Source organism: Sorex araneus, chromosome 6 (assembly GCF_027595985.1).
Source record: "Sorex araneus isolate mSorAra2 chromosome 6, mSorAra2.pri, whole genome shotgun sequence".
Taxonomy (NCBI): Eukaryota; Metazoa; Chordata; class Mammalia; order Eulipotyphla; family Soricidae; genus Sorex; species Sorex araneus.
The window spans coordinates 106,303,247-106,327,701 of record NC_073307.1 but is presented as its reverse complement, the minus strand read 5'-3'; the positions used below and the strand labels follow the sequence as shown (position 1 = coordinate 106,327,701).

General features: G+C 43.8%; 1 protein-coding gene across 6 annotated transcripts; it reads left to right on the top strand.

The window, feature by feature from the left end:
• Nucleotides 1-24,327, top strand: FHIP1B (FHF complex subunit HOOK interacting protein 1B). 6 transcript variants are annotated; one of them, XM_055141756.1, is made up of 13 exons: nucleotides 32-119; nucleotides 4,741-4,871; nucleotides 10,922-11,250; nucleotides 11,363-11,989; nucleotides 12,351-12,509; nucleotides 12,693-12,779; nucleotides 12,984-13,184; nucleotides 16,063-16,142; nucleotides 16,357-16,562; nucleotides 16,964-17,743; nucleotides 20,503-20,681; nucleotides 20,842-21,004; nucleotides 23,805-24,327. In XM_055141756.1, exons 3-13 carry the CDS (start codon nucleotides 11,113-11,115, stop codon nucleotides 24,164-24,166), a joined length of 2,982 nt encoding a protein of 993 aa, XP_054997731.1. In that variant the 5' UTR covers nucleotides 32-119; nucleotides 4,741-4,871; nucleotides 10,922-11,112; the 3' UTR covers nucleotides 24,167-24,327. The 6 variants fall into 6 exon arrangements, with proteins under 6 accessions (XP_004621293.1, XP_004621292.1, XP_054997733.1 ...); XM_004621236.2 differs by lacking the exon at nucleotides 4,741-4,871 and having other exon boundaries at nucleotides 1-119; nucleotides 12,984-13,151; nucleotides 16,357-16,520; XM_004621235.2 differs by lacking the exon at nucleotides 4,741-4,871 and having other exon boundaries at nucleotides 1-119; nucleotides 12,984-13,151.
• The last annotated feature ends 128 nt before the right edge of the window (nucleotides 24,328-24,455 follow it).

Here is a 24,455-nt window from a genome sequence, read left to right as displayed (position 1 = left end):
GTGGCGCGGGGCGGGGCGCGGCGGGTGCGCCTGAGGAGCGATGGCGGCGGCCTGAACTCACCTAGCACCGCCGCCGTGGCGCTCAGGCCTGGTCAGGGTCGGGGTTCTCTGAGTGAACAGTACGTATGGGCCGGAGGGCCCGGAGAGCTTGTGAGGGGGGACGGGCTGACGGGCTGGGGGGGGGGGTGACGGCACCGGGGTTGCTGACGGCGGGGGTGGTGAGGGGAAAGGTTGAGGGGGCTGGCATGTGGAGAGGGGCCGGCCGGGTGTCTAAGGTAGGCGAGCAAGGTGAAGCCGAGAGGGTCGTGCACAAGTCAGGAGCTGCATGCATGCATGCGGGCCTCGGGTGCTTTCGGGGGCGCCGCGTGGAGGGGACGTGGGGGACCCGGTGTGGTGGTGCTGGGGCTCTGGAGCGCAGGGACGCGGGGCACCTCTGGGACCAGGGAGAGGCCTGCGCGGGGAGAGGGGCAGAGTCTGGGGCGAAGGCGTACCGGAGGGGGCCGATTTGCTGCGGGCGCTGAGGGCAGGCAGCGGAGGAAGGAATGGAGTCCCGGAGGCTTGGGCAGGAGGGAGAGGTTGGCCCTGCAGCCGCCTCCTGTGCATGGTGCTGCCGAGTGAGCGCGCTGTGTTCGTAGGACAGCTGGGGTGCAAAGTGTTGCGAACTTGTCTCCTGTGCTCCTGAGGGCCAGATCGTACTTTGGGGGAACCAAAATAAGACAAAACGCCGAAGGCGTCGCGGGCGACCTGCGAATCTTTTCTTGGGTTTAGTCTTGCACAGGATGACCCCGGGAACTCCATTTATCCCAAGGCCCTCCTCGGGATTGCAGACTTGCAGAGGGTGCGCCCGGGGGAGGGTGGTTCTGCTCCGACTGTCGTGCTTTTCTTATCTGGGCAGCTGGAATCGTGCTACTGTCCTGCACCCAGGCCGAGCTGTGAGGGTGGTAGGCGTCACCTTATTGAACCGACCACTTGTCCTTGGTCACTCTTGCTATCTTGGAAGTCACATCACGAGTTACTGTCAGCAGTTTATCTAGGCTCCCGGGCAGGACTTTGCCCTACTTTTCTTATGTCAAGTTAAAACCAACTAACAATTGAGGTAAATTTGTGTACAATCAACTGCTCATAGTTAACAAGGCTGTTTGGTGAGTTTTGACATATTCATGTCTCAAACCAGTCACCGTTTTCAAAAGACTGAATAATTTGCCTACCCTGAAAAGTTTCCTGTTACAGAAATTCGTCCCTGCCTCCATCACCTGTTACTGGGTTCCCATTATTTCTAATTTACTGGTCTGCATCTGCCTGCTAACCCACACTAGGAAGCTAGGTTAACATTCTGTGATCGTGACCCTTCCCATCACGAGTTTTCCTCTCCATCTGCTGGTCTGCTATAGGATCTATGTCTTCCTCATCCTCAGGTGCAGTTAGGCCTTCTTAATTCAAACTATCCACTGAATTAGTGGTAATCCAGGTCTGTTCTGAAATCTTAGCTTCAGAACCAAAGCTTCTGTCTTATGGTATGTTTTCATTCCTTCTTTTTGTAGATCAAACAGGTTTTCATGCTGTTGGCAGTTGGCTTAGGTGGTCAGTACACTAGAACCTGCACTTATTAATAGTATGGTCTAGAAACCGATTCCTAGAGTGGGCCAAGGATGGCACCAGCTGTGAAGTTTTTAATCCAAGGTAAAAGAACATGAATTTTTCACAATGAAAGATTATTGTTGCTATTCTTTGGTATTAATCTATTCTCATTGAGATAATGATGACAATAGATGGTGGGTTTATTGATTTTTATTTTTTGTTTGTGTGTTTTTGGACCACATCCGACTGTGCTCAGGGTTTACATCTGGCTTTGTGTACAGGGATCACTTCTGGTGGGCTCAGGAGATCATCTGGGGGGTCCAGGGATCAAGCTGCGTGCAAAGTAAACACCTTAGCAATTCTATCTCTGCAGCCCTCTTGATGGTGGGTTTAATAAGAATGTTATTTGCTAAAATGAGTAGCAACCATTTTTAAACATTAAAAAATCATTTTTGTAACTGAAGAGAGTACAATAGTCAAGGTATTTGCCCTGCATGTGATGGGCCCCAGTTTGAACCCTAGTACCACATTGTCCTCTGAGCCTCATAAAGTGCAGCTGGAAGCCCTTGAGCCACCCACCGAATGGCTGATGATCCCTGATATTGCAGAGCCTGAGCAGTTCCACATCCTTAACTCTTGCATGAATGTGTGATCCAGGTTGGTTGGCAGAGTCTCTGTAAGCCCCCTCCCCCATTTCCTGAGCATATCTGGGGTTTCCTGCCCCACTCCCCACGCTCCCCCCATTTTTTCTGACTGGTTCTTGATATCCAGAAATTTAATGCACTGATTTTGAGCAGAAATCCCCAAAGTTATTTGACCTGCCACCTTTTTTTTTTTCAGCAAAGAAAATTACTCTGCCTCCATCCCCCCAGAAGTCTACCCTCTTGAAGTGAACAAACATTGACACATGGTTGTACCCTAGGATTTTATGGGCATCCCCTGACTACCCCCCATCCCCCACCCCGTCTTTTTCAGTCCTCCCTCCCCCTCCTCTGATAGGGATAGTACTGCCCACTTTGGGAAACACAGGTGAGGAAATATGTTTATATACTAGGTCTGTATAACCTATGATATCTGAATAGCATTTGTACTTTACATATGAATCACACATTTTTTACTGGGTTTACATAGGTACCTTTGACACAAGCATGGAAGGAATTTTTATTTAGATGGGTTGTTCAGAAGTTAGAGGTCACATAGTGGTAATGTCGTGAAGTTAAATCCGAAATTTGGTTTTCTATGCCTGAGTAACTTAGAAAAGATTTTAACCAGAGAATGAAGATGATGTCTAAAAGACACAATGTATACAAAGGGTTGTGATGGCATGGGGGACATTATACTGGTAACGTGTATATTTTATGATTTGTTATGAAGGACATACTGAAAATGCATTTTTTTTTTTATAATTTGTAGTGCTGCTTTCAAAAGAAATGAGACTGATGACAAATGGAGGAAAGTTCTGTTTAATATTTTTACAGTGACATAGAAGTAGGATCACATTGTGACAGTGATAGGATTAGTCAAGTTATCTATCTACAGATATCAAGGAATCTTTAGCACTGTCCAAGTTCTTTAATCTGGTTTTAATAAACTGTTGTACTGAACTCTGTTGAATGGTAGTGCATAAGAATTTTGGGTTTGGCATATAGCTGTGTGGTAAATCTCAGAAGATGAAACAAAAATGGTGAAACATACAGAGGTGCTTTGTGTAACCATTTCACTTTTAGGGTGTGACAGTTGTTAAGTGCTGGGAGAACAGATTCACTTATGTATTCATTTTTTGTTCATTTTATAGTCTGCTCTTACCATACTCCTTTTATGAGTTAATTAGGTAATTAAGATATGGTTTTATTAGGTCTCCAGGATTTTTCATTCTGGTTGAGAAAGAGAAGTTAGTAAAGGTTATTTCAACTTCATAAGAGAATGTGAAATAAAAAATATAGTACGATGATTCCTTCTCTACTCTCTGTCTGTTCTTATGTTCTAATCATATGTAATTAGGGATCTACTTTGTCTTCACAGGTCTCTTTAAATTAACATATCCAAAATAGAACTTATTGTGCACAATCCTTCCCTTGTTGCCATATGCTGTATCAGTCCAGGAAAGGACTTTAGTGTCAGCCTCCATTTTTTTTTCCCTGAGTTTCACCCCCTACTTTAGTCACTAAGTTACTAAACTTATTAACTTTTTCCTGTTATCTCATCATCATCCCTGCTACATCTCCACTGTAAGTTTTACATTTACATCTTCCGCATCTTGCATCTGGATTTTTCTTTTATTCCCTGACAGTTTCTGATTTCAAACTGGCTTTTTTCCTAGTCCATTCCTAGAATGATTTTCCTGAAAATACAAATCTGATCACTGAATTCCTTTGCCTAAAAACTTTTGGCTCTTTGTATTCTGTCAGATTCCTTAATGTGGCATTGTTTGTCCTCAACTCACCTCTCCAGCTTGGTCTCCTGCTATTCTCTAACTCTTTGTTCTAGCTTGAATAAATTGTTCATAGTTCCCTAACAGACATGTTACTTTTTTGAGCCTCCAAATCTTTGTGGTAGCAGATTCCTCTACTAGGAATGCCTTTTCTTCTCTGCCCAGTGAACTTTCTCATCTTTTCAGATCTAGTTCAGACTGGCCTCTTCTTTGACATCTTTGTCATTGTCGCCCCACAGGGATAGAGATAACCATGTGTGACATGGGGACACACTATTGTAAAGGGGATTCATCTTGTGGCAGAGGTTTGCATTGTGAATTACAATGAGTCTGCCAGTGTTCAGTGAGGAGATTCCTTGTAAGAAGCAGAGGTAGGTAGTACTGGGGAAAGGAAAAGGGATAAATTGAGATTATACACTGATATCCCATTTGTCTTATACACATAGGTCCGTGGGATAGAAAAGCCCAGAGGATGTGTGTAAACTGAGCTCTAGATTGGTAGGCTCCTGTGAGGTTTCTCTTTATGCCAATCAGGTTTTAATCAGTTCTTCTATTTTCGGATATTTAGGATAACATCCCAACCATACCTCTTGTTACTGATCATTCATCTAGCTAGGAAACGCCATTGTAGGGAGAGAAGAGCCTTAGAACTTTACTGACCTATCCTTGGGAGACCATTTTGATCCTCTTCCTGCCTGCTGTACTAGTTACAGTTGTATCCCTTCCCCCAGCTCCTGCCCTGTTACTGCCTCTCCCAGGGCAAAGGTTCATAAGTGAGACTGAGCCTTCCTGTTCTGTGCCTTCTGTTACACGTCTTTGTGGAGTGTACCTGTAAGGAGGAGGCTGCATTTCCTGTCCTAAGGTGAGTGCTGGTCCTCAGCTGTTTGTGGGTCTGAAAGATCAGTTCCTTTCCCCCCTTCCCCCTTTGGCTAAGTATGAGAAGATTGGTCTTCTTTTTTTTTTCTCTCCCCCACTTCCCTATTATTCTGTAGGCTAAAGGGCAGAATACTAGGGTAGTGATTCCATTCTCTTTGTCTTATTCTGAAATTTGCAGGTTAATAGGCTGTGAGAGACTCTCTGACAGCGTTAAACAAAAAAAATTTTTTAACGCATGCGAACAGGTTTAGTTTAGTTTTTGATTCTGAGACACTGATTTCCAATATGACTCTTCAAGGTTTTTGGAAAGAGTTGGACCAGGGTGGTGGTGGTGAAGAAAGATCCTGAAGGTCTGCTCAGTGCTGTTTTCTGAGTAGTGCAATTTGTTGGTCAACCACTGGAGTGGAAGTGGACCTCTAGGTAGATTACAAGGTAGAAAGTCTGTTCATCTTTTTGTTTGTTTGTTTTGGGGCCGATCCCTGGCAGTGCTTAAGGCTTCTGGCGCTCACTTGGGTCACTCCTGGTGGGCTTAGGGGACCATATGGGGCGCCAGGGATTGAACCTGGGTTGACCGTGTACAAGGCAAATGCCTTATCCACTGTACTTATGTTCTGGCCCCAAGTCTTAATTTTTGGAATTGAGTTCTAGAAGCCGAAGGTAGTTTAACTGGATGTGGCTACTTAATCTCTAGCGACTATATTATGGACAATATTCAGTTTCCCAAAGCTTTCCTAGATTTCTAGATTATTGTTTTTTTAAAAATTTTTTCCCATTTTTCTTTTTAAATTAATTTTTATATTTTTTAAGTTGTTCACAGTATTTTTTCCATTTTTCACTCTTCATAATTTCCTTTAAAGATACTTTCTCCTTTGCTTTTCTATTTTCTCCGCAGTGTCACTTGGGTTCCTTTGTAAAGCTGTTGGTCTCCTTGATGATTTGTTTCCTTAGCTTTATTTACTACCTTTATTTGACACCTATTTATCTGTAAGCAGTTTTGATACTTATACTGTACTCCTGGACTTATATTTCTTGTGCTGAATTTACTTTTGAACTCAAGAATAATATTTCTACTTGCTTTGTGGACATCACAGATATCTTTTTACATCTCAGGGCTACAAACTGTATTCATTCTCTTTTCTAAAACACAGACCCTTTTTATGTGTTTTTAGTTTGTTAATGGTATTATCCTTTATGGACTCCTATATATCATATTAGGGTCTTCTTTTATCCACCCTTCATTTGCATGTTTTCTTATTTCTACTTGGCCATTAAATATGAAAGTAGATTGTATAAGCTCGCATCTTGGACCTGCCACTAGCTTTAGCAATTTAATTTTTCTGGACTTTGGTTTCTTCTTGTATAAAAATGATGATAATAGTTCTTGCAGATTCTTTAACAGATTTGAATGAGTTACTGCAATTAGTGCTTTGAATAGCGTCTGGTACATAGTAAGTCTAAATATATTTTTGTTGTCATAATGGTTTTTAATTCAGTATTCAGTTCCACAAGCATTTTTGAATGCCAGGCACTATGTTGGCACTGGAATTTCAAGGAAGAATAAAAATATGGTTCCTTTTGTTAAAGAATTGATGTAATTGGCAGAGATATCACAAGTATTAATAATTTTAGTATCACATGGCATAGACTCAGACGATTTTAATGTTTGTCACTTAAAATCATGCTCTTACCACCATAATTTCTGTCATTCTTAAAAAAAAATAGTTTATTGAAACATGCATCTTATAAAATTTCCACTACTTTCTACCTCACTCTATACTGCTAGCATATTGTTAACTGTTTTGGGGTCACACCTGGCTGCTCTGGGACTGTTTGCAGCTTGTTGGTTGGGTTATTCCCAGTAATGTTCAGGGGACCTTGCAATATTGGTGATAAAAACCTGACCTCCTGCTTGCAAATTGTGTGCTCCAGCCATTTTGAGTGAGACCTGAGGACCTTCTCTCCTGGAAATTCTCTAACCCAGTTGGCTAGATGTATAATATGAATGCCTGAGATTGCATTGCTGCTTGGACACAGTGGTGCTGTGCTGGGGAGCGGTTCCTGATCACACCTGGTGGTGCCACGGGGACCTCCAAGGCATGTTTCTTCACCTCTATTATTTCTCCAGCCCCTACCAACATTTTTTTTTTTAAATTTTATTGAATCACTGTGAGATAGTTACAAGCTTTCATGTTTGGGTAACAATCACACAATGATCAAACACCCATCCCTCCACCAGTGCACTTTCCCCACCACCAATATCCCCGTATACCCGCCTTTCCCACCCTCCCCCTGCCTCCATGGCAGACAGTATTCCCCATACTCTCTCTACTTTTGGACATTATGGCTTGCAACAAAGACTCTAAGAGGTCATCATGTTTGGTCCATTCTCTACTTTCGGCACACATCTCCCATCCCAACTGATTCCTCCAGCCATCATTTTCTTAGTGATCCCTTCTCTATTCCATCTGCCTTCTTCCCTCCACTCATGAAGCAGTCTTCCAGCTATGGGGCAATCCCCCAGGCCCTTGTATCTACTGTCCTTGGGTGTCAGCCTCCCAACATATTTTTAAAGGCAAATCTAATCTCGACTTTTTATTGCTTATAAATATTCTTTGTCTGTAGGGTGTCAGTAGATAAAATCCATTCCTTAGCATGATATTCAGTGACATTGATATCATCATCCATATTTGCCCTTCAAATTAGTATGTCTAATTTGTGACCAAGATACTGTGCGTTTGTAACTTTTCTTCATATTTGACATGTGTTTTTTACAGGGCCATATTTATATTAGTCAAGCATAGCTGGAAGGAACCCTAAACTCTTCCTAATCTCCCTCCTCCCAGAAGACCACCAGGGTTCACCCTTATTTAAAAGAACCAAAAACACTGACACTGGAAATAAAGGAGGTTTGCACACAAGACAAGACCAGATTTGCCTTTAATGGTATGTCAGATAGTAGTATAAAGTGAAGTGGGACCTGGTGGTATTTACTTGGAGTTGAATTTAGGGTATGCACAGGTATAGCAGCATAGTGTTGTACACTTGAGCTCTCTCTTCTACACATCCTGTTTTTAATAGGAAGACCTCTATTCTCTTTTCTGGAACTGTCTTTGAGACTCCTATATAAGTTGCTTTCCTAAATGCCCTGTGACATTTTTGTAAATACCTATTTATATTATTTATGAGAGTTTTCACTCATGCTTTCACTCTCCCTTCACTGCTTTGTACCCATCTTCTTATTTTCACTGTTTATTTCATACTGTCCAGTACTTTTTTAGTTGTCCATGTATATTATGTAATCCCTGAGCCTACTGAGTCTTTTTAAGACTTTATAAGATTGTCTCCTGTTCTGCATATTTTCTATAAACATAGTTTCTATTTTTCTTTAGCTGTGAGTTTTAATGGTGAGAGAGAATATCTGGGTAAAAGAGGTCAATGGCTAATGTGACCCAAGGGCAAAAAAGGAATCCTTTAGCCCTTGTTGTGTGTAAAAGAGGAAGGGCAACTGAACCACACCTTTCCTCAGTTTTTCACACTTGGCCAGAGACAATACTGATGAGGGGGTGGTGATTGTAACGAAGAAGAAATTGTTAGCCACAGCTTATGCCAGCAGCTCTTTTGGTATTTTTCCCTTCCCATTGAAGGTATCATGTCATGTCCCATCCCCCCTACACCTTGGGTGAATATTGGATGTGTATGGGAGTTCTGTCCATGTGTCCTATACTAAGATGAAAATTGCTCTTTTGTTATGTTTGGATTACCACCTCTTAAGAGTATTCAGCCAGGATCTCTCTGCCTTTGGAGAAGCCCGTGTTCTCTTTTGAGTGCATACTCTCTCTCTTACTTACTCCCTCCCCTTCCTCAAAATTTCTAAATAAAAACTTTTTACTTCAAAAAAGTGTTCAGAACTGGGGTTCCTGATTGGACAGCTTATAATTATTCTCTTAAATGTTCATACATTGACAACTATTGAGTCTCTGGGCATTGCTCTGAATAGTGGGAACAGAGTAATAGATGAGATAGATAAACTCTGCCCTCAGCTTACATTTGATGGTGAAAGTGAACAAATAAATAAGCAAATAATTTCAGATAATGGAAAATGGTAAGAAAGTAGGATTAGAAAATCAGAGAGTAATGATGGGAAGCTCTGCTATTTAGATGATATTTTAAAAAAAGATTGAGTAAATGGAAAAAATAAAAGACAAGAAGAGTGTTCCAGGAAGAGGAAGTGTTTATTTGTATTTAAGAAGACTTATATAAAAGAAGTATGAGGACACGGTGATTCACTAATTAAAAAATAAATAAATAAAAAAAAGTATGAGGAGGATGGTAAGAGGTTATAGTTGATTAGATTATATGGATTAGACTAAGTGATTTGGATTATTATGAGTGTGATAGGAAATAATTGAAAGGCATTTACTAGAAAAACACTGAAGTGTGCATATGTCCATGGGTTAAAAAATAGCACATTGGTTGCCATGAATGACTCGCAGGAAAGACTGGAAGCATAAAGACCAGGTTGGAAGCTATTGCAGTAGTAGACCTATTTTGAGAATCCCTGTATCACTGTATCACTGTCATCCCATTGCTCATGCTTAAGTGGGCACCAGTAACGTCTCCATTGTGAGACTTGTTGAGAATGGCAATAATAAAGTTTATTGATAAATTAGACATTGAAAGTAAAAAGATACAGCCCAAGTTTGGCCTATGAATGTAAGTATCATGTATTAAAACAAAAGAGGCTGGGGAGTAGGTTTGATGATAGAAATGAGTTTTGTGTTAGATATCACTGTATCACTGTATCACTGTCGTCCTGTTGCTCATCAATTTGCTCGAGCGGGCACCAGTAACGTCTCCATTGTGAGACTTGTTTTTACTGTTTTTGGCATATCGAATACGCCACGGGGAGCTTGCCAGGCTCTGCCGTGCAGGTGAGATACTCTCGGTAGCTTGCCAGGCTCTCCGAGAGGGATGGAGAAATCAAACCCGGGTCGGCTGCATGCAAGGCAAACACCCTACCTGCTTTGCTATCGCTCCAGCCCCCCACTTTATTACTTTTTAAAATTTCTTTTTGCTTTTGGGGCTACACCAGGCGGTGCTCAGGGATGACTCCCTTGCTCAGCACTCAGGAATTACTACTATCGATGCCTGGGGGACCCTCTGGGATGCCAGGGAGATTGAACCTGGGTCAGCTGTGTGCAAGACCAGATACCTACATGTTGTACTATTATTGCTCTGGCCCACTAATTTTACTGTTTTAATTTTAAGGGTTCTTTTTTTGGGGGGGGACACACCTGGCAGTGCTCAGGGGTCATTCCTGGCAGTGCTCCAGGGACCATATGCCCTGCTGGGGATTGAACTCTGCCCAGCTGCCGTGCAAGGCAAGTGCTTTACCCGTGGTACTATCTCTCTAGCCCCGCCTCCCGCCATTAGAAGGTGCACTGAGCAACATCTCAGCACAAGGAGGGTCTCAGAGAGACTTTACTGGCATAGCCTGGTCTCTGAAATTGTACAGCACGGCTTGCACCTGGATCTTCTCATTTCTGATCACTGAGTGGGGTAACTTGAGATCCACAAAGAATGACTTTTGAACTGTCAGCTCCAGGGGCACAGAGAAACACAGGCCTAGAGAGAGAAATGTGCTGACATGGGGGTGGAAGGGTCTGGAAAAGGGGCTATGGATTCCCTGGCCCCCTTAGTACTGGCCTTTGGGGGGTCTCACCTGGGCCATCCTTAATACTCACGGCCATCAGCTGCCAGGAGGTGATGGTGTCAGGCATGAAGATCTCGGTGATACAATGGGAGATGGTGTGAAGGAGGAGGGGCCACTGAGTCCCTGAGACTGATAGCTGTCCAGGGTGGCTGTGACAAGATATGCGTGGTTAGATAGAATTGAGTTTATATTGAGTGCTAATTTGGGGTACTTGTGGAATTTTCAGTGGAGTGGTGGTTTTAAGTTCTTCCTATTGGAGAACAGAGAAAGGCAAACTTCTGTTAATCCTTTCTCTCTCTGTTAATCTCTTCTCTCCAAATTAGATCTGAAAGTCTGGACTGTGCAGTGGCCTCTGGGCTCATCACTCTAGCCTATTTTATCTTCTTGTTCCATGGCTAGCTACTGGCTTCTACAGACCGGATGAAGCAGGTTGGAGACAGAAGTGGAGAAGGCCTCCAACTGGTGGATTCTCCAAGTGTGGTGGTCTGGCTGCTGGCCTTGCCCAGCCTGCCTCATGGAGAGGATGAACTGGCTGAGCAGACTGGCCTCCAGGGGACAGGGGTCCCGTGTCCCTCAAGGGACCAGTCCGCAGACCCCTGTCATGGCTGACCCTGAGACATGCCTCATGGTCTTTAAGAATCACTGGTCCCAGGTAAGAAGCTGTATGCCAAGGGGCCTCAACTAGTGACTGTTCAAGACTTTCTAAATAGTGTTCTCCTGTCATACATGTAAAATTCCTTTTTTGTTCCATCTCGTGTCCCCAGGTGGTTCGGATCCTGGAGCGACAAGGCCCTCGGGCAGCGGATGATCTCAGTGCTGTTCGAAACCACACTTACCAGATGTTGACATTGCTGGCAGAGGACCGTGCTCTCTCCTCGGTGAACCCAGCCCCTGGGCCCCTGCTGGAATTTGCTCTACGTGAGGATCTGCTAACTCGAGTGTTAGCATGGCAGCTTCAGTGGGATGAGCTTGGGGATGGGGTCGAGGAACGGCGTGCTGAGCAACTGAAACTGTTTGAGATGCTAGTGAGTGAAGCGCGCCAGCCACTGTTGCGGCATGGTCCAGTTCGTGAAGCTCTGCTGACCTTGCTGGATGCCTGTGGCCGCCCTGTGCCCAGTAGCCCAGCACTGGATGAAGGCCTGGTGCTACTTCTCAGCCAGCTGTGTGTGTGTCTGGCCCGGGAACCTTCATTACTCGAGTTCTTCCTGCAGCCGCCACCAGAACCTGGAGCTGCCCCTCGTCTTCTCCTTTTTTCTCGCCTTGTCCCCTTTGTCCATCGAGAGGGCACCCTGGGTCAGCAGGCCCGAGATGCTCTACTCCTGCTCATGGCACTGTCAGCTGGGAGCCCCACTGTGGGCCGCTACATCGCAGATCACTCTTACTTCTGCCCGGTTAGCACCTCCTGGGATGCGGGGCGGGTGGTTATGGGGGAGTCATGGGTATGGTTTGGACACTCAGTAGTATCTTCCTAACCTGGACATGTGGAAGGCTGTGTACCAGGAAGTGGCCCCCTCATTTTGAAAGTATTATTCATGGAGTAGGGTAGGTATGGGATTAACTGGGCAGCTATTGACTGTCTTTATGGGAGTGTTCCTAGGTGATTTCCTGACACTTTGGGTAATGAAAGACCAGTTCTGGTAATAGTTCTTCCTTCCCCTGCCATAAAAAATGCTAGGTTAAATGCTAGCTCATTTTAATGTTATTTTTTTTTTCTATGCCTTTGGTAACCTATTGTTGGCAATGGCCCCTTAGGTGCTGGCCACAGGGCTGAGTGCCCTGTACTCCTCACTGCCTCGAAAGATTGAGGTTCCAGGGGATGATTGGCACTGTCTGCGACGGGAGGACTGGCTGGGAGTGCCAGCCCTTGCGCTCTTCATGAGTTCCCTTGAATTCTGCAATGCAGTCATTCAGGTGGGATTGGGATTCCCAGGTCTGGTCCTTGATCATTCTGGGAAGATGGGGGAGGAGAGGTTACATTTGGCCAAGTTTTGTTCTTCTGCCATTTTGGGCACAGGGTTCCTACTTGGACTATTATATTCCTTTCCCTCAAGTAGATTCCCTCACAAGCCTCCTTTCTCTCTTATACCTCTTTAGGTGGCCCATCCTCTGGTGCAGAAGCAGCTGGTAGATTATATTCACAATGGATTCCTGGTGCCTGTCATGGGTCCTGCCCTGCACAAGGTGAGTGTCATGTGTGGCGAGGTAGATCAGAATGCTAAGCTTGAGTGGTGGTAACCTCAAGGCCAGAACAGTGGGAGGCAGTGGACTGGTTGGACTCCCTTCTTTTTTCTCTTTTCCTGGTTTCTTCTTAAAATTCTGGGCAAATGATTCGATATATGTTCAGGGAACTCCTAAATTTTCATGCTTCTTCTTTCTTTTGTCTAGACCTCTGTGGAGGAGATGATTGCCAGTACCGCCTATCTGGAACTTTTTCTACGGAGTATCTCTGAGCCTGCCTTGCTCCGTACTTTCCTGCGATTCCTCCTGTTACATCGGCATGACACCCACACCATCCTTGACACCCTTGTTGCACGTATTGGCAGCAACTCCCGGGTATGGCCCCTACCTCTGCCCTGGCTTACCTGGGTGAGCCATCTTCTCTCTGACCTTTGTCTGGGAAGGTGTTCCTGCCCTCCTTTGTCTTCAGTTATCACTTCAAAATTAGGTGGTATTTATTTATTTATTTTTTAATTGAGGCACAGTAATTTATAAAATTACTCATGATTGAGTTTCAGGCATACAGTGTTCCAGCACCAGTCCCTTCACTAGTGTCTACTTTCCTCCACCAGTGTCCCCAATTTTTCCTCTCTTTCTTTACCCTGCTTTTGTGGCAGGCACTTTGGTGTTTATATTTTAGCATGAAACTTTAACCATTTTGGACACAGATTTTCAGCTATTCTACTTTTTAATAATATTACTCAGTATGTATTACTGAAGTAATCTAATAATTTGTTACTGTGTGGTATACTACACGGTACCTTTTTTGGATGACTTTGGATGTTCATCCTGACTTAAGGTTTTGTGGTTGTGCTGAATTGTAATGTAGCATTGACTTAAGATTTGCTTCAGCTGTGTATGTAGCTCTGTGGCCTGCTATGGCTTATTTGAGATTTGTTCTGTAGGTTTTGTGTTGCTTTGATGCTTGCCAGTGGCTACTGTTATACTTATCTTTATTCCCTTTGGATTTGCTGCATTTGAATTGCTAAAATTTGGGGAGCCCATCTACTTTCTCACCTACTTACATTCCTTCCTTCTAAGCATTTTATTAAACGACAACCCTTATGCCATACTGTTTACTGGTAATGGTAAGCATAGTAGACAAAGATGATTTTCTAGAGCTTCCTTAAAGGTAGACAAGCAGATACATGAATTAAATATTTGGAAAGTGTGATCTTTGTTATATAAAATTAAACAGGGGGCTTAGAAAATAAGAGGATTCATAAAACTTGTCTGTTGTAGGTAACACTAAACTGAGACAAAAGTTATGGGAGAGCCTAAAGAACAACCTGGGGAGAACATTTGAGGCAAGGGAGAAGCATGCAAAGGACATCAAAAGGGCAAAAACAATGTATTTGGGGAAATTAAAGGCTAGTATAACTGACATTGTGACATTTTTTGATTCTTAATTTTCTTCAGTCTTTAGAATTTATTTACATTAGTCTCATTTTGTTCTCTGATGTCAGGTGCCTTTTATGTTTTGGTGGTATTTTTTTCTCCTTTCCATTCTTGATTCTTAGATTAATTGAATCTCTTCTGATTTCAAGATGCTGAGGTTAAATAGACAGCTGTTTTCTTTCCACTGTTTCATTCTTTTATACTTGATTTTGTCACCTGACTTTGAGAATTGTAACCTTGTTTTCTTGTATCTTAAAGTGAGTCTCATGGCCAGTTTACTGCCTCTTTGTTTGATTCATATTGTTGTGACAAATTACCAGAAACAAAGTGGTTTAAAAGAAAACAGTATTTTTATCTTACAGTTTTGTAGGTCATATGTATGACATAGATCTCACAAATAAATTCAGAGTGTCAGCTGGACTGCATTTCTTTCTAAAGTCACTAGGAGAAGTTTCGTTTCCTTGCTCACTTGGGTGGTTGACATAATTAAATTCATCACAGTTATAGGACTGAGATTCACATTATCTTGCCTACTAGCAGAGAACTATTGTCAGTTTCTAGAGGCTAACCAAATTCCTTGGGTTATGACCTTCACGGTCCATCTTCAAAGCTATTGGTGGTCTATTGAGTACCTTTGTACTTCAAAACTTTCTTTTTTTGACCCAGCTGGAAGAGGTCCTCTACTTTTGAGAATTTGTGATTATTTAATTGAATTCACTTGAATAATCTAGGCTATCCCCATGTTAATTCTATAACCTTAATCATATCTGTAAATTCTCTTCTGCCATGTTAAGATGAAATATTTACAGGTTTGGAGATTGGGACCTGGGCATCTTTGGCGGGTCATTTTTGTACCTACCACACAACCTTCCAGTGAGTCTTAATATTATCATTACTGTTAAAACGGTAATTTAGGGTAACCCCTCTGGACCTTAATGCTGTCCAGAATGTGAATTACTATCATCTTTTTTCCACTATGGTTGGCTTTTAATTTTTTCATAGTTATTTAACAAATGATATACACCAAGTTAGACCAAGTATTAGACTAAGGCCCAATAGTTGAATTCGGGGAACTTGGAAGTGTCTGATGTGTTTGTCATAAGAGAATTATAGATATGGGGATACAAAGGGGGAGTTTGCATGCCTCTGTCCCCTTAGCCCCACTGGAGACAACTGTTCTTTTCTAAAACAAAAGTTTTCTGGACCCACCTACGTTTTCCTCTTCCTGTCAGCTGCCCTTGAGCTTTTATTTATTTTACCTTCTAAGAGAGAGATATACTAGTATTGGAGAGGTGACTCAGACTTCCCACTTCCCAGCTGGGATTCTTTAAGGTCCCCTCTGGTTTCTTGTTGGTATGCATTCACTTACTGTGCTGCTGCAGTTCCTGCTGACAGACGTTCACTTAAGTTATGCTGCTCTTGCCTTTTGTTAGTCATTCACTAATTTCCCAGTATTTTCTAGGGCTTCTTTTCTTGTGTACGCATTCCATTTAAGTATTGCTTAAGTGGGGATAGGTGTTTTACAGCTAGCAGTCTGCTGACATGCACATGGTGTAGAGAAAATACGTGGACGTGACACAGGGTCCGTTCTAAGGTCTGCATGGTGAAGTCTTGCGCGCAAAGATAATGTGATCATTTACTTAATACTCAATGACTGTTGTATATCAGGCCCTATACACTGGCATTCTTCTAGGAGTAGTGGTTTGGGTCCCGAGCTGGGGGAGTTCCCATTTGTCTCCTGCAGCTAGTTCTCAGGTACCTGTGGGGGTAGAGCTAAAGGATAGCTTGATCCTGAGCATAGAAAACTTAACAGTAACTCCCTCTATCTCTTCCTTCTCCTTTCCCCCAGCTCTGCATGGTCTCTTTGAGTCTCTTCAGGACCTTACTGAACCTCAGCTGTGAGGATGTTCTGCTGCAGCTGGTTCTCAGGTACCTATTGGGGCAGAGCTGAAGGACAGCTTGGTCCTGACCCTCAGAGCCTCGTATATTGCTGGAGGGTGTTTGGTTTTATGAGGGATTGCTCATGCGTTCCCTCCTGGAACTTGTGATCTTATAGTTTCAAATTCTCTCCACTTCCTTCCTGATCTGCTGTTCTCTGACCTATCTTCCTGATCTACTGTTCCCTATCTGTTGTTTTTTCCAGGTATCTTGTCCCATGTAACCATGTGATGCTAAGCCAGAAGCCAGCAGTGCGTGATGTAGACCTATATGGACGAGCAGCTGACAAATTTCTCTCCCTAATCCCACGCTGTTGTCGGCACCGTGCCCCCAGCCCACCCCGTGCAGAGCATGCCTCTTGGGCACGAGGTGGGCCTAGCAGAGAGGAAGGGAGAAGGGAGGACACCACGGGTATGGCCTGGGTTCTGGGGGAGTATAGAGGGAAGGTGGGGGTAGGATGAGGGAGGAGGGTGACCATAAGTGATATTCTGTCTTTTGTGAGGCTGATGAAGGGCTGCAAGGTAAATCTTTAACTCCAGCAAAGAAATTTAATTTTTGAACAGAGTTGTCTCTCCTTTTGACTTCTGCCCAAACATTCTTTACTTTCATTATTTCTATGGTGTTGGGGTATGTATGTTTAGGTGGGGGAGGGTGTGTGTGAGTGGGGTGACGAGGGAAAACAATTTGAAAAGTGAATAATTCTCTAAAGTTCTGTTGCTGCCTCTTCATCGATTTCTCTTAGTCTCCTTTAATTTCTCATTCCTCCTCTGGGACCCCTGTCTCTTTGATTTCCTGTTTTTAACTGTTTGTAGGCCCCGGCAGCCCAACTGTTGATTCTTCTTCTGTGGTGACAGTACCCCGACCGTCCACACCATCCCGCCTGGCCCTCTTCTTGCGACAACCGAGCTTGAGTGGCTCTGAGTCTCCAGCTGCAGTGCCTCGCTCACCAGGGCTTGCTGGATCTCCAGCCTCCAGCCCTGGCCGACGCCCCAGCCCTGCTGAGGAGCCTGGTGAGCTGGAAGACAATTACCTGGAGTATCTGCGTGAGGCACGCTGTGGTGTGGACCGCTGTGTCCGAGCCTGCCGAACCTGGTCTGCCCCCTATGATGGCGAGCGACCTCCTCCTGAGCCCAGTCCTGTTGGCTTCCGGACTAAGAAACGCAGCCTACTGCCTGAGGGGGAAAGAGACAATGTGGGGGAAGGAGAGGAGGAAGATCTGGGGAGTGGGGGGCTGCCTGGGGCTGCAGGGGCGGGCTCCAGCCACTTGCCCCCTCCTCAGCTTAATGGAGTATCAGGACCGTGGCTTGAGGGGACCAAGAAGGTTCGTCGGGTACCACTGGAGGTTGCTGGGGACCTGCTAGAGGGCATCTCTGAGGGCATGGCAGGACTAGAGAGCTTTGGACAGGAGCTCCGGGAGCTGGAGGTGGCATTGAGCAATGGCGGGGCTGGCTCAGAGCTCCCCCTAGAGCCTCCACTACCTCTTGAGGAGGAGGAGGCCTTCGAGAGCTTCACCTGTCCCCCTGAGCCCCCAGGCCCCTTCCTCAGCAGCCCATTGAGGACTCTCAACCAACTGCCAAGCCAGCCCTTTACTGGTAAGCTACTTAGCCTAGGTCTTCTTTGTGTATTCTGCATGTTCTCAACATGTTTCTGCAGATTTCAGAGACATCTTGGCCATGTTGTTTTTGTGTACTTGCTTAGCTCATCCATTTTGCTTGGGTCTCCCTTTCAGACCCACTCCATGCTACAACTTGTGTCTGTCTGTACATCTTTCACGCTCATGATGGTTTGGGTATTGACTTCTGAGCTTTGTACCTGTGTCCTACATGCATGTTCCTCTTCCCTAGTCTGGCCATTTCCTGGGATTTGTGATTGGCATGTATATATATTTGGTTGTTTCTTGGTAAATCACAGCAATATAGCTGAACAGTATGAATGACAAACGTGCTGTCCTGTGTGAAAAGCATTTATAAACCATGCTGTTCAGGTTGTGCTCACTGATATATTTGTCTGGGTGTTAGGTTGTCTGTCAACTCTTCTGTGGCCTGGGATCAGCTATTCTGATGGATGTTCTTCCTTTAAGTAGGCCTGGCTTCTGCCCCATGGTCTTCTCAGAAAAGGATTAAATTTCAGGTTTCCTCCATTTCACTTCTTGTAACTTGTTGGTTGCTATGACTACCTAGTTAACAGTTTCTTAAGGATTTATGGGCAGGGGTCATAATGTGTCTAAGCATGTATAGAGGATGTGGCCTAGCAGCTCACAAGTGAGATCCTCTTTGATATTTGGTGGGACAGAAATCATACACACACACACACACACACACACACACACACACACAAACACCCCCCCCCCCCGCCAGGATTTATGGTTAGTAGTAATAAGGACGAAGCAGGTAGAACTAAGTACCTTTATGAGAACAAGTGACAGGGCTTCCCTAAACTGAGTTCTTTGGGTTCACCAGGGTGCCCCTAGAGCTCTACTTGATCTGAGCATCTGGGGTCACTCCTCTTTGTTTTTATTGGAGAGCCTGTTCTCCCCATCTCAGCTCCCAACAGACTTTCATCCAGACAGGGACTTGTTATACAAGTACGGACTACGTCATGGTTGTCCCTTTCTTTCCCAGCCAAAGCAAAACAAGATGCATACCTCCTCTGGGGGTTAGTACAGTGTCAGAAGCTAAGATTGTAGCCCTTGTATTAAATGCACTTTGACTTGACATTCCATCTATCAATATATTTTGACTTAGCATTCTATCTATGTCATTCAGCATGTAAATCACTTAATGATTCCGGTACACTTTGAGAACTCAGGAAGTTGTAGCTCTTTATTGGGATATCATCTCTTTGATGCATTGAAGGTTTGAAAGTTGACCAACATAACCCGCACATCTATCTTTCAGCTATTGATAATCAAGTTGTGATGCTTAAATAATTCATGTCTTAATAAGGTTTAGAATTTGCTGCTATCTTGTATGCACAAGACATCTGCTCTGGAGTTTCAGCATTTCTTTTTGCACAAGACAGAAATAATCTGTATTTCTTTAGCTTTTCCTTTATCCTTTAATGCTTAATACTGCATTTACTGATGGTTTTCTATCTTCTTTTTTTCATAAACTCACAAGTTTTTTGTATTTTTCTGTTGTAAATAAGTTGTAGGAAATGAGAGGAAATTATGTTCTGCTTTGCTTTTTATTTTAGAGTCCTGTCAGACTAGTGCTGTTTAGCTATCTAGTCATGTGCATCCAGGGTAGGAAATATTCTAGAATCTTTTTTAGGATTCATTGCCTCTTACCATTCTTGTCTCAATTTGCAGTTCTTCGGTACACTCTCTTTCCTCCACAAATCCTTGATCAGACAGTGTGGTTCTAGAGTTTTCAGTTGAGGATAGTTCTTCCTGCAAAGCATTCTAGTTCCTTTTGTTATCCTCCTCCTTGCTAAAGAATCTCACCTGAAAAGTCATTTATTTCTGGCCTTGAATTCTTATTTTCTTCATAGATTTTATCTTTTTCATTCTGAGGTAATGAAGAGCTTAGTTTGACAGTTTAAGATACTAACCCCAAATTGACCTATATACTCCCCTTACTGCCTTTGCTACACTCTTTTCTTGCTTGCTTTCTGGCCCAAGTGTATTTCTCTTTGTTCTGTGTGTAACCTTATTTATTTTATTTACTTATTTATTTATTTTGGCCAAGTCATATTATTGCTTGTTCTTCTCTTGTACTTAAGGAATGTTATGTAGCTTATAGTTATTCAGCAGTTTCATGTTGCTAGATCTAAGGCTGAATGTTTCATATCGATATCTTTTGTTTTTGTTTTTGGGTCACACCTGGCAATGCACAGGGGTTACTCCTGGCTCATGCACTCAGGAATTACTCCTGGCGGTTCTTGGGGGACCATAAGGGATTCTGGGAATCGAACCCGGGTCAGCCGAGTGCAAGGCAAATGCCCTACCCGCTGTTCTATCACTCCAGTCCCCCCATATCGATATATTTTTGATCCTTTTAATAACCTTATGCGGTGAGTATATTTGATTATGCTAGGTAACTAATTTTGTAGAATTTTGATTTATCCAATAACTTAATTAGTAAGGTTAAATTTGGAAACCTAGTCTTTCTGACTCCAGAAACTGCGATCTGGCTCTCTGGTTTTAATGTTTGTAAAGCTGGCATCTGGACTCTTTTAGGTTCATGTGCTATTTGCTGTGTTATCTTCTCCAGAATAGGTATTCTTAGTATTTTTAGAGATTGATAGACAAATAATTTCATCCAGTGTGGGGTCTTTTTTGGCGGGGAGGAATACATGTGATGTGCATTGTGTTCAGGCCTTGTATCCTGTGCCTACCCCATCCCTTCAGGCCCCTTCATGGCTGTGCTCTTTGCCAAACTTGAGAACATGCTGCAGAACTCCGTCTATGTCAACTTCCTGCTGACGGGGCTGGTGGCCCAGCTGGCCTGTCACCCCCAGCCCCTGCTCCGCTCCTTCCTGCTCAACACCAACATGGTCTTCCAGCCCAGTGTCAAGTCCCTGCTGCAGGTGTGCGATGCATGCATGCATGGGTGCGTCCAGTCTCCATGGTGGGCCAGGCCCGCAGTTGGAGTGACCCTGGGGGTGGCTGGGAACATGCTTAGTGGGACTAGGGAGAACTGTGACAGTTGAGAGCTACTCAGAAATGTCATGAAGTTGTGTTTTATAGGTGCTTGGCTCTGTGAAGAATAAGATTGAAAGCTTTGCGGCATCCCAGGAGGACTTCCCAGCACTGTTATCCAAAGCCAAGAAGTACCTCATTGCCCGTGGCAAGTTGGATTGGGCAGAGGGTCCTGCAGCAGGACCCGCTCTCCGCCGCTCTGATACCCTAGGTGAGACCTACCTTGCTGCTTCTTTCCCTACATTCCCTAAGATAGCTTAACCAGACTATTACTTATTTTGTATGTATTTTGTTCTTGGGCCACAACTCGCTGTGCTCAGGGTCTGCTTTTGGCTCTGTATTCATTAATCATTCCCAGAGGGCTCAGGGGGCTATATGTGGTGCTGGGGATTGAACATAGGTTGCTGCATGCAAGGCAAGTACCTTATCTGTTGTGTCTCTGTAATTTAATAATTTAATTTTGAATTAATTTTCATTTATTAAGGATAAAGACTCCTGTGGGAATTGGGGAGTTGCAGAAAATTGAGTCTTGATGTTTGTCCTCAGATTTCTAGGTCAGAAGAAGAGAAAACATCTTTCTGTCTACTAATATCTGAATCAGCAGTATCAACAAAAACTGCTCTGGAGTTGGGGACAGGCAGGGACATTGTGATCTCTAGGTTGAGACAATGTTGTAGTTTGATAAAGTATATAACATATTTCATGGACCTTGAGAAATGGGTACGCAAAAGTCTCAACAAAAGACTTTTTGTTGAGAGGACAGCATGGACTGTTTAGAGCAAGGTCTTTAGAAGCTGGTAGAATACTTGTTAGTAAGGCAGACAGGATTTGGCTGGAATAGCAGATTGTCAAGAGCAGAAGTTGAATCAGGGAGAAGCTGTGGTCTTTTAGGCAGTGAGAAATTATTAGAGATTCTTAGATACGGGAGTGACTTGAAGTATGTTAATTCATGTGCTGGTTGCATTAGAGCCAAGACGATACAGTGTCAGAAAGTATAGTCAGGATACTTCTACTGTAACACAGACATAACCTGTAGGTTTGAAGTAGAACAGGATATGGAAAAGAAGACTTTGATAAGTTGGAAGCTTTGGCAGAATTTGGTTAGTGGTTATTGACTTTAGGAAGAAGGAAAAACATGAAGTTTTAAATCTAGATCTTTTACCCCAGGGCTGTTCATATGCACTTGGCATTATCTTTGGTACCAGGAACAAGGTCTAAAGTGTGCTCTCTACTTTTAAAGAGCTGACAGTCTAGAGAGTGAGAAGAATGTCATTACTGAGATGGAGCAAGGGTCTATAGGTCGTGGAAGTAGCTGTATCCAGTGCCTTAGGAAAGGATTACTTCTGGCTAGGAAGTGGTTGTTTTTTTCCTCCTTCTTTGAGTTAAATGAGAGCACAAAGAAATAATTTGTATCAGTGGAGTTATGATGCATGCCAGAGGAGGTTAGAAGGCTAGAGTCATCTTTTATTTGCTAATCAAAGTAGGAGGCAGAATAATATGCTGGGAGTAAGAGTAGAGGGAATATGGGGACTTAAGGAGAAAAATATATGGATTGAGACAAGAATACCAGGGGGATTATTATTACCTGTGAAGACATAGGTGACGTTTCTAACATGAGTTCTTTGTAGTATAGTATCGAGCATTTCTTGCTTCCACAGTCCTGGTACTGTGTTCATGGTAGAATACCCAGGGGTAAAGACATTTAAGGCACAGTCCATGCCCTTAAACCCAGAGTTAGTTATTAGAAGACATGTAAACAAGTCAATATTAAAATATGGTGTGTGATGAAGATAATAAAATAGGAGGTCAGTGGAAGAAAAGTCAGAGGTGGTTTCTCAGATAGGTGGAGATTATGAAATTAAAATGACGAGGGGCTGGAGCGATATCACAGCAGGTAGGGCATTTGCCTCGCACGTGGCCAACCTGGGTTTGATTCCTAGCATCCCATATGGTCCCCTGAGCACTGCCAGGAGTAATTCCTGAGTGCATGAGCCAGAAGTAACCACTGTTTATCGCTTGGTGTGACCCCAAAAAGGAAAAAAAACAAAAAAACTAAATGATGAAAATGATGGAGATAGCAAAACTAAGATAGGAGGAACTATAGATACATGAAAAGAGCATGGAAGGTTCCAGGAATAACAGATAAACTGCAGTGCAGGGAGTTTTGAGAAGAGGTTTTGAGCTTGATCACAAAGGGATCTTTATGCCATCTTTAACAGGATCTATCTTGCATTTCTCTAGTCAATATTAGAGGTAGATAATTGGAAAGGAATAGGGCCTAGGCCCATACAGATTCAGAACTATGCATCTAGGGCCAGGTGTCCAGGCATAAAGTTAGAGGAGAAAGAGGACTATTTGAAATGACTCATTTGAATTTCAGCAGATAAGAAATTGGCTGTAATGATGGGGTGAATAGCATTGGTGAATCTAGAGGAGGGATTGGTAGAAAGTGAAATGACAGAACAGGAGAACAGATTAGAAACGATACAGTCAGTGATTGTGTATGTAGTCCCTGTGGGTGTTGAGGAGCTGAATATTTCAGGGGTTACTCGGGTAGTGGTGAGGTGGTAGGTGGGTGACTAGTAGGGTGATAGGAAGCATGAAGTAAGGATATGTTATGGATCTAGGAGAAGTAGATTGGTGATGGTAGAATAATGATTAGAAAAGCACTTAAAAGAGAATCCTTCAGAGTGGTGTCATAGGGAAGGAAGAGATCTTTGCTGGGAATGAAGCGTGGAAGCATGGGTTGGTTGAAAGCTGAAAGGTTGAAGGATGGTTTGGGGATAACGGATCGGGTGAGGGAAGGCAGAACAGAATGAAGTCAAGACAAGCAGCATTTGGGTGTTAGGAGTGAGAAAGAGCCTTTCCCTATTCTCATCCCTGGAGTCATCTAAAGTGATGGGACAGGAAATGGTACCACGAGAAGTTCATTAATCTAGGGACTAGGGAAATGTCCCAGAGTAGGGTTTTTCCGGATACCGGCACCTTTATGATACCCTGTTTCTTCCCAGTGAAGAGCCGGAGGCCATCCTTGGGGGAGCTGCTTCTGCGGCACACACACAGCCCTACCAGGACCCGACCGGCGGCACAGCTGGTTCACCAGCCGGGGAGAGATGGAGCAGGACATGGCCTAGGTGGCAGCTCCCCTGGGACTTCAACTCCTGTTCTTCCTCCCCGGGGAGGGGCCCCCGAGCGCCAAGGTGAGGCTCTGCGAGTCAAGAATGCTGTCTACTGTGCAGTCATTTTCCCTGAGTTTCTCAAGGAGTTGGCTGCCATCTCCCAGGCCCATGCTGTGACCTCGCCTTTCTTGCTGGAAACATCAGAGGAGGGATCTGGCCCTCCCATCTCAGGATCTGGGCCCCTCAATCCTTAACTTTATTCCATGGACAATCAGGGCCTTGAATGGCCTACACTGGGGCCCAGGTACAGGCTCCTTTTTATGTTTGGAGGCAGTGGCAAGAAGACTTTTTAATTTATTTCAGATGAATGTTTTATGGAGAACTTGTTGCAATATGTATAAAAGGGAAATCTCTATTTTGTGCTCATTCTTCTTTCCCCCACTTCTGCTCTTGACCGGGGCCCCACGAACATTGTACAAAGATGGGGAAGTAGTCAGGGGAATTTTCTCTCTGGTGATGCCACCAGAGTTGCAAGATGTTCAT

Bases quoted from the DNA above. Each gene is read 5' to 3' on its own strand.
- FHIP1B (XM_055141755.1), top strand. From the start codon at position 11,113: ATGGAGAGGATGAACTGGCTGAGCAGACTGGCCTCCAGGGGACAGGGG. The intron at 12,780-12,983 runs GTGAGTGTCATG...TCTTTTGTCTAG, and splicing joins TGGGTCCTGCCCTGCACAAG to ACCTCTGTGGAGGAGATGAT. The intron at 13,185-16,062 runs GTGAGCCATCTT...CCTTTCCCCCAG, and splicing joins CTCTGCCCTGGCTTACCTGG to CTCTGCATGGTCTCTTTGAG.